Here is a 14,421-nt window from a genome sequence, read left to right on the forward strand (position 1 = left end):
TACTATATTATTGAAAGGCGGTTTCATATTCTTAGCCATTTTCCCTCGAACTTTTCACTGTTATTTCTTTAGAATAAAAACAGATTACATATTTCCGTAACTGATTTTTAACCCAAACCCTCGGAGTTACAGAGATTAAGCCCCTGTATTGAGTGAAGCTGGTTTGGGATAAAAGTGAAGTCAAAATCAAGTGCAGAGACTAGCAGTAGAAAGTCGTCCTGTAGTTCAAACCTTTCTTTTTAATGATCTCTCCTGGCTCTTCGGAAAAAAGGTAATTGGCTAAAACGTGGGGAGGAACTCACCTGCTGGGAAAATGTTGCTCTGCAACTGTTAAATGGAAATGCTACTTTCTTTCACTCATATACAAGCACACAAGTTTCAGTTAATACTCAAGTAAACACAGAGTTTTGTCCAGTATAGTGTAAACTATACTGTATATAATGAATATAGTATATGGTTAATATGTCTATATAGTGGAAGGGGGTGGAGAAACAAAGGACTATTGTTACCTACATAACACTGCAAACAATTTCAGGCCTCTTTGATTTCCAATTACTGCAGCTTGCACCTAACCACAGCTTTCTCACTTCTACTCTTTAACACACTCCCACTTTAACATACTCTCCCTTACTTAAGTATTTAAAAAATACCCTGCATTTTACTTTTACACCTACATTTCAGTACTATAATACATAGCCAACGTTGACACTTTGTATTGCTGCACTTATATCTCCTTAAGCACTGCTTATATTACAGCATTTGTACTGAATAAAAGCTACCAAATGAATACGTTAAAGTACCCATTCTAGGGTACTTCTAGTAGTTCTAATTCTAAAAACATTTATAGTTGTGTATTTATTGTGAGAAAATGGAAAAAAAAAAAAAGATATGAATAGGAATGTGATCGATACAGAAAATAATCAATACAATTCAGTCAAAAAGACGGATTTGCACTGTAGTTAAAAGACAAAAAAAGTGCCTAAAACTTGTCATTTATTAAAAGATTATTTTAATCGAAGCAACATCACATGTGTATACAATAACAATAATAATGTGCAATAACAAATATTATACAATACCATTATTGTTAAAATAAATGCCACTTATTCCAATAATGAATGACTTTTCTGAAAAAAACATGCTGAGCCAAACAGCAGGTGGTAACTTTTCAGAGCTTTAGAAAGAGAATCTGAGTGCTGCTCTTCAAAAAGGTAATTTCACCATTATTAAAGCTCCTTCTAACTAAGTGAAACTGTTCTTTGATGGCGCAGACGGCAAATTTAAAATCCATAAGTGAACTCTGAGATGAGCCATGAGAATCTTAAAAGGTTTACGGTGTCGCTCACATTAGCACTCTTTTTCTGATATTTTGCATGGCAAGAGCACATGCATCAGAATCCAGCTTTATATTCATGAAACACATACTCTGAAATCAAAGCCGTAAGTATGCTCTGATGTAGGTGGTATTTTGCCTGAAGTCCTTCAATCATTTCAATCACCTTCTCTGCAATGGACGACTCTATTTTTAAAGTCCTGCAGACGGTCGCCGGCTATTGCCTCCCGGAGTGCTTTGAAGAAGCCAATGTAATGCGCCATGTTGTGTAGCATGAGCAAAACACCACCAAGCATCTCGTTGGTCACCATTAAATGATGAACGTATGCTCTCGTGTGCTTCTGACAGCAGTAGCAGCTGCAACCCTCCACAAGTGGGCGGAAATCATCTTGATACCTGAAAGTCAAACAATGTGTCATGAGGTTGGTTGTCACCCACAAAACAAAAAAATATTCAGAACATTATTATTTTTGAAATTAATATTTAAATATAGAAGTAAATATTAAACAAAATTAAAGTATTTAAATAATTGTTCCACTAATAACATAATAACACTTCAAATAACCTGTAAGAAAAAGTGTAGAGGACGTCGAAGATCTTGGTGGAAAATAACTTTTATTTACAGCTCAGCAGTGACGAAGTATACCCAGTACTTCAGAGTCAGAATGAACACCGAACGTTTTATACTGTTTTACGTTCATCTTCTTGCTAGACATGTAAGCGAAGTTTTCTTCTTACATGTAAATTGCGGATAACAATGAAAGTGATAACCTTCTGTTCTCGCATCTTTGGTAGTCCTTCAGGTGAGAACGATAGGATTATCTAGAATCCCTAGAAGTTATATTCATATGCCCTTTTGGTCAGAAGATGGTTCTTGATGGCCCGTTGCCGATCCCGCTCTATAGGTGATGAAGTAACACTCTGGTGATCATATTTACATATTATTGAGATCGGGAAAAACTCTCTCTATGATAATTAGGCTCTCTGTATTGAAAGGAGAATGGTTTTCTTGGAGTGAGAGTCTGGTTGAGGCAGACTATACTTCTTGCAAACCTGTACATTATGCCAGTGATTAGAGATGGAAGATAAAATAAAACTTGTATTTAAAACATGTTTTGTTTATTGGTGATGTTAGTTTATGTGATATCACAGATATAATAGTTTTATTAATTTACTTTTTTTCACTTTTTTTACATGAGCTGTAATACGCACCTAACAACCGTTTTAAATCTAAAATACGCTGAAAATAGTCATTTTTTACGTAAAATAAATCCATTGGTGAAAAAAAAGAATCCTTGAAATGTACAACTATATCAGATTGTTAAGAAACTAAAATGAATCTGTGATAAGTTTTTTTTCTTTAGTATAACGCCAATTCATATATCACCGCTCTTGCCAATGTATACAGGTCGCTTTTATATGGCAGTGGTTTGAGTCATGGGTGTGGGAGTTGGAAAGTCTTTATGTTTAACGTCCTTCATCGTTCCTTTGACCACAAATCTGATCTGACTCTAGCGATAGAGGCAATATTATGAAAATGCACTCAGAAGCAAGTATGAATTACTAATATAATGCATTTATTTATCCTCATATCAAAGCTGAGGTGATTGAGATCATGAAAGAAGTGCAAGAAAGCATTAGATGTGAATGAAAGCATTAGTAATTTCATCTGATACGAGCAAATGAATACACACATATGAGGGGTGAAATGTCTCCCTCCATACATACATACCTTTTATCTTTAAGGTTCATTTCGTAAGGCGTTGTGTTTTCATCTCCATTTGAGTTCAGCTCCTTGTCAGCAGGTATCTCTCCATTGAATTCCAATACTGTTTCAATCATATAAAAAAATAATAAATAATAATAATAAATAATAATAATTACATTTGGCACAACTGCTTTACATAAAGTTGTGGTCAGACTTACTAATACGAGCAAACGCGACTGTGAAAATAAACTTACATGGTGTTTTTTGCAAACTTTCACTCAAATAAATAAATTACATTAGAAAATAAATTTTTATGCAATACATGCTGGTCACAATTACTAGCATGCCTAGAAATTCTTAAGTATTTTCCATTAATATTTATATATTTTAATTTAGCACAACAAGGTGACTAAGACCGCAGAATTGTTCAGCCATGACTTCCTGTTTCAAAGGAGTATAAATATGAGAACAATAAAGGCCAAATTCATTAATCATTCATCACAAAAACAAAGAATATAGCTCTGAAGTGCAGCAAAAGATTGTTGAGCATCAAAATAGAAAGTGGCTGTTGGAAAATAGCCAAACAACATCCTGTTTAGATAGATGGCATCATATACTTTAACCAATACCAAAAGATTAAAACATTAACATAAAATCAAATAAAATCACATTATGGGCTGTGGTTGGATCTTCCATCAGGACAATGATCCAAAATAAGGATTAAAATCAACATTCTCTGGAGAGATCTGTATTATCTGTATCTGCTATTTTGGCAAATGAAAGTTGCAAAAAGTATGGAATAAAGTGATCATGGTCAGTTTGTATTGAAAAAAATGATAATGTAATATTTACAGCAATTAATGATTAGATTTTTTGTGAATTTGAATTCACTAAATGTTCACAAGTGTACATGTTTCATGACTAAATCATGACATGAACGTATGTATTTTTCCATGTCTGGTATGAACATGCCACAGGAACATCAAACTGTAAAGTCAAAATTGGTCTGTTTGCTGTGGAGTCAAGACATCTGTAAATGAATATGAGTGTGAGAGAAAAGCAAGTAATTTAAATAAAGAACAGAGGAACTCTTTTAGTTAGAGGTATATAACAAATATATAATCAAATTAACAATTTGCAATGTCTTGAAAAAGGTCAGAAAACAAAGAAACAGCAGCTGAAACAGACAAATGACAAGATTTGTGAAAAAGAACCTAAAATAGGTGTCATTAAAATAACCAAAAACCTCCAGAAAGCTGGGGTGATGACCTCAACCTGCTATTCAAATAAATAGTAAGACGCAAACCTCTGATCAGCACCAAAACTAGAAGGGCCAGATTAAAAACTGCAAAAAAGCTGAGCCACTTACGTTTTTAGAACATTTTCATTGATATATAAAACAAAGATTAACCTTTGTCAAAAAGTTGAGGAAAAAGAAAACTGGAAATGATTCTAAGTTACAAACTCATCCTTATGCTGAGTGGAGGCGGTGTCATAGCATGGCGATGTATTGCTGCCTCTGGCACAGGTTCACTCATCTTAATTGATGATTTAACGAATTATGGTGGCAGGGCAGAATGAATGCAGAAGTATACAAATAAGCATCTTGGCTACAAATGTTTAAAATCCCACCAGACTCATTGGAAGTGCTTCAAATTGCTTTTCAGTCAAGGAGTTTATCAGGGCAAAGAAATGGATTATAGATTGGCCAAATTAATCTCCAGTTTTAAATATGATTTAACGTGCATCACCAACTGAAGAGGAGACTAAGGCAGAAACATCCCCAAAATTAGCAACAGTTAAAAATGGCTGCATCCAATTCTCGCCATTACCAACCATCAACAACAAATTTAGCAAACTCCCAACTTGCTGCATCTAATTAGTAAGGTAGTTAGTTGTTAAAGTTGTGTTAAAAACCTAATTTTCATGTCGGTCTGAATGAAAATAGTAATCGATTCTTTGCCACTAGGTACCGCTTTTAGAGTGTTAAAAGCTTATAAGCACTGCTTTAAATGAAATCGACCAATCACTGGAGGGGTTTGGATTTGAAAATTAATGGCTGAACAAATTGTTTGGGAGTCATTGAACAAATAAGGTAAAAATAAATGCATACCTCACATGCAAGTTAACCTGTTGTTTGGGACTCCCAAAAGCAAAATATGAACTTTTCATAAGCCATAATGAATATTAAAAACTTTGCAGAATATGTGCTTTATAAGTGCTAATTAACAGCTAATATTTTAAAATTTGTCATGCTAATAAGCAACTAGTTAATGCTTAGACTTGGTCCCTATACTAAAGTGTTACCAGCATTTCTCGTACATTTGATACAAGGTAAACTGTCCCAAAAATTATGCTCCAGTTACACTTTTTTAAAGAATGTTGGCCCATCTCCATTACATATTGTAACTTTGGAAAAAAACACAAACAAATAGAAAATCATATTATATAAGCAAATCATGTGGTTTGAACATGGGGCAGCTTACATGAAGCTATCTAGTATACTTGTAAATTAAATAGGCTACTTAATAAATTAATAGACTATTGATTATTATATAAAGTTAAATCACAACTAAGGTTATATCATTTTTTCAAAATACAGTTTTACACCTAAAATTGTGCATGTACAGAAATAAAACACAAAAAAGACAAAGACAAATAAGTTTAAAGACACCACAAAGTGGAGGTTTGGAGATGTAGAGAGGGTGTGAAAGAGAAGAGAAGCTGCAAGTGTCAGAAGGCAGTAGATCAGGGTGAAGCTAAAGCCAGTCTCCCTGCAGAGCTCTCTAATTGACTGAAGGGATATTTCTTTCTTTCCCGATTCTGCAAGTGCCTGTCCTGAACTCTATTACCATCCTAACACATCGATTAGCTTCTTCTAAGAACAGACTGCTGCACACCAAACAGCCTGAATCAATTATTCATGCCTGATAGTGAATTTTTTATGTCTCTTCATGTGATCCAGATACTTCGCAGACATACGCAGGGGTCTCTATTCTCACAGAACACGCTTTTGAAAGTAAAAACCAACATTAAAATGTGGGAAACCATAATGAGGTCTGACTTTATACATGTTCCTGCTGAAATTGAAGATACGAGATGGATTCCCTGGGCTCTGGTTCTGTTTGAAGCGAGCCAATTATTTAATTTGACAGGGGCCCGAACAAACACACACTCTCGAAGACGACTTTATTATTTAAACTCACACTTAATTATCTGAAGCAACCAGCAGAAGCACAGCTCCACTTCCACCAAGCCATGCTGAGAAAAACAGCCCCACGTGATGCTCATTGTTTTTGCTGGCAGCGAACTGATAGTTGACACTTTAAATACAACTTTACTAATTTATATTATCATGCTGAACAGTGATGAACAGCTGCTTTATATCACAAGAGGAAACTCAAACAGCCTTCCTTCAAAATCAAAGCTTCAGGCCTGGTTTCACAGACAGGGCTTACCAGGATTTGGCCATAGTTCAAATACGACATATAAGTAAAAATTAATAATTAGAAAAAATTATCAGATTGTTTAAAAAATGTATTAAAAAATTAATAAATCGCACCTTAAGAAAAAAAAGGCACTGATATATTTTAAGATCAATCAGTGCAGGTTTCCTTTCAGTTCATTCTTTCTACAGTTTATTCTTTTATTCTGGGACTAGGCTTGTGTATAAAGTATTTTAACACTGTTTTACAGATAAGGATAAAATGAAATAACTATATGGCAATGTTGAAACTGGAAAATACTGCTTTTGATTGATTTATTGTCAATTCTCACACTCCATTTTCTCTGAACAAAGCCTTTTTAAGCCATTTAAAATCTTGAAGACAGAAAAATATTTTCTTTTTATAATGGCACCTTAAGAAAAAAAATCTATGTATAATATATAATACACCGGACTTAATAACTCAATTATTAAGACACAGGACAATACAGAGCTCATACACAAGAAAAAAAAGCATTACAATTTGATTCAGAGCCCCAAACTGTGCAAAAAATATGCAATATGGTGAAGTTAATGTCCCAACAGAATAATGACATTATGATAACCCATAATGTAAACAGTATAGCACTACTTGCACAAAACGCATATTAATAAATATTGGTGGTCAATAGGTCTTAGCATATCTCAGTAAGATGATGTTTAAATGCAATGCAGTGCAAAAGCCTAATGTATCATGTTTGAGTAAAAAAAAAAAAAAAAAAAAAAGTATGCATAATCAAAGTCTAAGTGGTTACAGTATGTTTTCATCTAGAAATATTAATAACAATATAAATGTTACTTTGGTATAATATAAGGTACACTGCAAGGCATAATTAATGCATCAAAATTACTTTCGTAACGGATTATAGGTAAAAGCTTTATAAAAGTAAGGTTTTACCGGTTATTCAAATGTTTTACTTTCCTTTTACTTGTTAAAAAAAGCATTGGGTACAATGGGTTCTTTCTGTAAATGTTTGAACATATGTATAATTTAGAAAACTTAGCATATTAGTAAAATTGTATGAGACAGTAGGTTTCATAGGGTTGGGAAAGTGTATGAAAGCTGTATAGCTATTGGCTTCTGCACACCTGTAGAGGTTGATGTACCTGCCGTCTCAGGGTCGGGATCAATGGTGTAGTTAAAGGAAAGCGCACAGCCTCGCTCTGTCACCTGGAAGGGGAAGAAGCTCTCAAACAGGTCGACTCCTGCTTCAACCGAGCTGATGACCTCATCAGGACGACCAACCCCCAGCAGCAACCTGACACAGACGGTGAAAGCTTCATGTCAGTGCACTGCACGTTCAGGCTTAAGATACGAGTCAAATTTTTATTTGTTATTAGGTATTGCGGATTTATTATTAATTAAAGGTTAACTATTAAGGTTAATTAAAGGTCATAGTTGTCTCTGCATGTAAAGCTAAGATAGGAAAACATTAACAATGAATAAATTACATACTTCAGCTGTAACAGGTGAATCTAAGGCTTTAGATCTCACAATGCATTTTTTTCTATTGGTCTGGGAATACTTTTCTTAGTGTACCTCAGTAAGACAGATTATAGTCAACCCCAGAGATAAATCAAAGTCAGGTTCAGCCCAGGGTAAATCATTAAGTATTAATACAAAACCAGTGAATCTGCAGTTTTTTTTTTTGTTGTTATCTCTATACTGCATTTCAATGGAGATTCAAAAGCTATGTCAAACACATCAACAAAGACACAAACCGTTTTTAAGGCTAGAAGTTTACTAATTTACCATATTATGGTGAAATAGTCATTCATTTAAAATATTGTTTTCTATTTTAAAAGTATCACTTGGTCCTGAGATGTTATGCAAACTGAATTTTCAGCATCATTACTCTAGTCTTCAGTTTTTACACGATCCTTCAAAAAACTGCAGATTTTAATATTTAAGAATTTATTTTTATCATCAGTGTTGATAACAGTTCTGTGGAAACCATTACAATTTGTCAGGATTTTGGGATATAATGTTCAAAACGACAGCAATAATTTGAAACAAAAATCTTTTTATATAGATGATAGACATTTTAGTGTCTCTTTTGATTATTTAATGCATCCATTTATGCTGGAAAAAATAGTTTCTGAGCAAAACATACATTGTTTAATAAAAGCATAAATACTGCAGCACAGAATAATCTTGTCCTGCTCTAAACCTAAATTATGTATCCTGTCCTCCAGCCCGTCTGCCTCACAACCTTCTCCAGCTCTAGTTATTTGTGACCTGAGATACTCCCAAGGGAAATGTCGGTTTCTAACAAGACTATAAAGCCCAGTGGGAAGCATCCCTCTTAAGACCCCGCTGCGCCACAAGGACGCTTCCAAATCCACATTGCTTTACTTGCTGCCATTGTCTCTGTGTGATTCTGTAACCTTCCAGTCAACCTCAAAGAGAGGGAGATCAGAGAAATCAATCATTACACCACCAGGAACTCAAGATGAAGTCTGTTCCTGAAACCTTTCTAACCCCAGCACTTCCAGTTCTCCAGAAGGGACGAGGTGGTTGCTATGGGCTGCTGGTGGAAAGAAGTGTTGCTATGGCTGCTGAAAATCGAGGTGCATAATCAGTGAGTAATAAGTTGGGGAAGATCTAGCCACTCAATCTCCGACTGAAGAAATGACTCAGCCTGAGAGGCAGAGATTTAAATAGACACCTTTTTTACCTGGGTTTTTCTTGGGGAAGCTCTGCAGATGCCGCTTTAATCAACTGAGCCCTAACATCCTGGTCCATGGCAGCAGAATGAAATCCATCCAGGACAAATCCACCCACAGGACGCTTGGCAGTCTCTCGTGCTGACCGTAGCCTCTCTTCCAAAATGTCTCCACCTTCCACAACTCCAAATATCTCTGTCTGTTTTAATTCCTGTAAAACAAAAAAGTACATTTATATTTTACCCATCAAGGCTAACAAAAAAATAGATATATACATATTTGTTTTTGCAAAAAGATATTAAGGAAAAATTAGCATTTTACTTGAATGTAAATATAAAATGTGAGTTATTTCACCCCTCTGTTAATGAGAGAGCCCCATGGCATAATTGGTAGGGACGTTAATGTTCAATATGTTAGATACACATAGATACAATTTGTTTTATGGGAAAAGTATCCTGTAGCCACTAACAGGGATTCCAGTTCTCTGTCTGTGTTTTTGTGTAGTAACCTCAGTTTTCTGGTGTAACAGCAGACATTCATCTAAATGGGCCAGAGTCCTGTCCACTGCTTTGCGGACTCTCTTGCGAGAAGTACCGTCCTGCCAGGTCTCTCCATCTGCCATGCTCTGATAGCAGTCCGGCTGGATAGCTGCCTGAATCGCCATGAACAGAGCCACTGTCAGCTCTATCCTGCCTCCGCTACCCCACACCGACACTGTCTGTTAAATCACACACAACCATTAAATCCCTTACAATTAACAGTAAAAGGATGGCATAGCTTTAGAGGACACAAAAGCTCTCTGTAAGCCAAATCGCATCAGTTGAAAACCAATGAGAATTTGCTAAATTGAATATTTGTAATGATTTAATGGAATCCGAGTCAGTCTCAGTGACAAAAGAGGCTGAAAGCAATTATTCCACACGGTTCACTTACCTTGTTGGTGACGTGACCGGTGGGGCTGGTGTTTGCAGGATCATGCTGAGAGCAGAAAAGCACAGTATCATGAAGACCTGCGTAGGAAACCATTAGCGCACGTCAGAGAAATAGCTTATCAGACATCTACTGTTACTGGCACAACTCAAGAAGCTAATCAAAACAGACGTCTTACTAATCTAAAACGTTTTAACATCAATGTCGATGACTGAAACTTTAAAGCTATAAATAGTGCAAACACAACATATGACGAACTGCAAAATTCAGTTGTATTATTCATCCATTTACGAAATCCTCAACCATAAAAAGAGTCCAATGCAACATTATTACAAAACTGTTTACCGGTGAAATAAACAACCAAGAGCTCATCTCTATATTCTGAAGATATAAAAATGCATTTATATGGAGATTAGGACAAATTGGGGCACTGATGAGTGTCAGCGATGGCGAAAGTGTACATTTGCATAGCTTGTACTAATTCCCAAATGTAGATCAGACGAACGTGAACATGCATGATATGAACATGAAGAGGAATCTAAATTTGGCGGTACTGTATGGAAATGATGGAGGTGAACTTCGGTGACCAACATTATCATGTACAATAATTTTCTTTTTGTAATTATCCAAATGGAGAGCTAGCAGCCGCCTCAAGTCACCCTTTGAAATGTCTTCACGGTCACACATCTTAATATCGTGAATGCAATTACCTTTCTCATTTCTGGTTGGATTGCTGAAGGCAACGACTGAAACAGTGGCCTTCTTTTCGTTACGGTTGCAAAATGAAAACTGAAAACTAATTTTTCGAAAATGCATCTGCGGTATGCATCCAAGTATGAATGCATAATTATTTCTAAACAGTCACTTAGTAGTCAGCAACTGAGGGAGAGAACCTGAAAACGCTTTCAGAATTAAAAATGAGCTCCCCCACTGGTAAGTTTTGATTGGTTAAAAGCTAAAAGAATTTCACAACCAAACAAGTTTTTATTTAACATGAATTAAATGGGATATCGAAAGTGTGCAATCAATGGCACCAATTGGAAGTGCAATTTGTTTGTTCAAGCAATAGAAGTGGCTTATTTATTCTTGATGTTTTGCTGTCTGGTAGTGGTTTCACCTTCAAGAACAGTTTAACTATTCAAAACGTCTAGCACTGCAATCAAAACAGAGATCATTGTATCAAGTCCTTCATGTCTCAAAGCATTTGAAGGATGAGCATATAACCAATTACGTTTATTTTTAAATTGGGATCATCTTCAAAATTGTAATACTTTCCTCCACAGCCTCAGCTTCCAGAAACTCTTTGGCCATTTATAATCCACTTGATGTGTGAATTTTTAAACTGTGTGAACTGCTTCTAGATCTATTAGCCAACTGAGAAAATGTTTACACCCACACTGCTGAATAGAAATGATGCAATGCTTTTGAAAATAGCAGAAAGCCAACAAATATGTTTTTAAGGACTGACTTGATCCTGAACTCACTTGATCTTGACGGTATGTTTTTTAAGTAGAATCTGTTACAATTCCTATTCATGTAGCAGTTGCTGGAATTTAATTAAATGATACAAGTCTTTAATTTGGCTGAGGACTACAAAAGTTTGTGCATCAGTCACCTGAGCTGTAAATGCTATTTGACTAATTATTTTGCAGGAAGTGACAACGGTGGACAAACTGATGGCAACCAACAGATCCAAACCTTTCATTAAAGTGGTGATTCACCACTGGCAAGATGGGATTTTAATATAAGTTGGCTATATTATAACTTTTTTTAAATCAGTGCTACACGACTGTGGAAAACAGAAAAAGGCATGCATGGGAAGAGTCCAATTTTTAAAAGCCATTCAAAAAAATATCTGACACTTCAGGGCCTCATTAATAAAATGTTTTGCAGAATGCATCCTAAACGTAATATTTTATGATCATCTCTGAAATATGTGCCTAGTGATTCATAGAATGAATGTGCACACAGAAAACACAAGTATGCTTCTCTTTTAGATGTCGAATCTATGAATCGCAAGCGATCTTGAACTTGCTGAATGGTGAACTTCCACTGAATGGTGTCAGCTCTCTGCATTATTAATGTCATTAACATACAAAAGATCACCAGTCAATGTCCATATCCTTTCATTTAGAACAGTGAAACGCAAGAACAGCTTACAAACCTGTAGTACTCTGACAAAACAAAGCATGTACGTCTGCTTGGACTCTGACATGACGCTAAGCACTTTTCAACGTCAAAGACAGTTTTTACAAGAAACAAGCGAAAATAAGTGTACTTATAATTAAATATTAGCGATAAGTTTAAGTTAAGATGCTAAGATATTCTTATAGACACACTGTCTGAGGACATTTTAACCAAGAGAACGCATATAACAAAGTTAGTAAAAAAGTGAAATGCTAACCTGCAAACTTTCTGACACCCTCTTTGAATTCCTTCAGAACCTCATGATGCTCTGCACTGAAAAAGAAAATGTGCTAAAAACTGAAATGGTGGATATGAAATAAGTGATTACAAATAAAAAAGAATTATTTACACTAGTGGGCAAAAGTTTTTTTTTTTTGTATGTTTCAATAAAATAAGTAAAAGTGCTCAGCAGGGCTACATTTACTTGATCAAAAATACAGTAAAAACAATTGTCTTTGAAATATTATTACTGTTTTAAAAAAACTTTTCCCTGCGATGCAAAGTCTGTTTTAATCCAGTTTTCAGTGTCACAAGAAAGTTTTAAATAAATTAATTTTTAATAATTATTAATTTAATTTTAATCAATTTAATGTGCCCTTTCTGGGAAAAAAATATAAATTAGTTTTTGGAAAAAAATACACCCCAAAAGTTCTGAATATTATTAAACAGTAAACGGAAGAAAACACAAATCAGCATTACAATAACTTCTGAAAAATTATGTGACATGGAAGACTGGAGTGATGATGCCGAATATTCACAGAACCATAACAGGAACCTTTTTAAAATAAAATAATAGTAGTTATTTTAAATTGCAATGATATTTCACAATAACACAGTTTTTACTGTATTTTTCAGTCAGAGTAGATTCAACCTCTGTGAGCATAAGATACTTCTTTCAACAGCATTAAAAAAAACTACAAAAAAAGTTACCGTTCCAAACTTGAGCGGTATATATGTATAAAATGCCTATAAGAACCTCAAGGTTACTTCACAGACAAAAATCTAATAAATTACTACTTTCGTATGCACTGTGAATGCTCTGAAAAACATTCACAACATCACATTTTGTGAACTCTAATCTGTCAGCAAATTATGCCACGTTACAGACCCACGTGTTTGGTTAGAAATACTGTTTGCTAAATATTCAGTGAATGTATAAAGTGGATGAATCATCTTTAATAAGTACAGCTAGATTCTTACAGGCTATCCACTGACACCTGTGTGACTGATGGCAGGTCTCTCAAAGTGTGTAGTGTGTCCTGGGTCAGATGAGGAACGGTTGCACAGCGAGTGTACAGGAGACAGCCGGGCACCTCCAGTGAACGCTGCGCTGCTTTTCCCAATCCAGTCAAAACTCCCAGGCGACATCCCTGCACCACTCGAGACAGTTCCAGTTTCATGTCAATGTTTCTCAGATCTAGAGGAAATAACCGCTCGTTACCTGCAAAAACGACATTGAACCTCTTTATTCTCTCATTTTCCAAAGGGATATAGTGCTTGTGATGCGCACATGTACTAATGAATGAAACATAAGACACTGCTGTCTAAGTTACTCCATCAACCTGGATTGATCTGCTTTTTTAACGGAAAGCAAAGTTTGCTACACGGGTACAGCACGCCGCGAAATACTACGAGCTTTAAATTAAACATGTCATATTCGACAATAAATATTTTCAAGCTTACCGCTTTTATTTTAGCTGCTTCGGAAAGCTAGACATGTGAGAACTTTAGGTCGCAGAAATATTTCGTGGCGCTTTGACTCGGGTCGCAGATTTAAGACGTCATAACCTTCTACAGGGCCCTGAGCGCAAAGCTGTGTATTAGATTTTTTTTAAAATATAGGCTACATATGTTATTTGTTACTTAATTATTTTTTGTAGTTTTTTGATTATTGTATCCTGTGCTTAAGCCTCAGGGTGCATTCAAGGTTACAACAATTAACTATTAAATAAAATATTAAAAACGAATGTGATTTTACCTAAAACCCCATCATACTGAAAGGGTAAAAGCAATAGAAGTTTTTCTTTAAAAATCATTCAATCTGAACGTTACATTATTGTATGTGTCTTCAAAAGATCAACAGTACAGGTGTAAAGGAGGCAGCTCCTGAAA

The 14,421-nt window shown here is 35.3% G+C and overlaps 1 protein-coding gene across 3 annotated transcripts; it reads right to left on the bottom strand.

Annotated features, from left to right (window-relative positions):
• Nucleotides 1–992: 992 nt before the first annotated feature.
• qtrt2 (queuine tRNA-ribosyltransferase accessory subunit 2) lies at nt 993–14,114 on the bottom strand. Of its 3 annotated transcripts, none has more exons than XM_043227103.1 (9): nt 13,993–14,114; nt 13,510–13,750; nt 12,527–12,582; nt 10,126–10,202; nt 9,701–9,910; nt 9,204–9,403; nt 7,615–7,784; nt 3,066–3,162; nt 993–1,729 (listed from the first exon to the last, which is right to left on the bottom strand). In XM_043227103.1, exons 2-9 carry the CDS (start codon nt 13,707–13,709, stop codon nt 1,492–1,494), a joined length of 1,248 nt encoding a protein of 415 aa, XP_043083038.1. In that variant the 5' UTR covers nt 13,710–13,750; nt 13,993–14,114; the 3' UTR covers nt 993–1,491. The 3 variants fall into 3 exon arrangements, with proteins under 3 accessions (XP_043083038.1, XP_043083040.1, XP_043083041.1); XM_043227105.1 differs by having other exon boundaries at nt 13,510–13,726; nt 13,993–14,050; XM_043227106.1 differs by lacking the exon at nt 13,993–14,114 and having other exon boundaries at nt 7,633–7,784; nt 13,510–13,749.
• Nucleotides 14,115–14,421: the final 307 nt, after the last annotated feature.

This window comes from Puntigrus tetrazona, chromosome 24 (assembly GCF_018831695.1).
Source record: "Puntigrus tetrazona isolate hp1 chromosome 24, ASM1883169v1, whole genome shotgun sequence".
Classification (NCBI taxonomy): domain Eukaryota; kingdom Metazoa; phylum Chordata; class Actinopteri; order Cypriniformes; family Cyprinidae; genus Puntigrus; species Puntigrus tetrazona.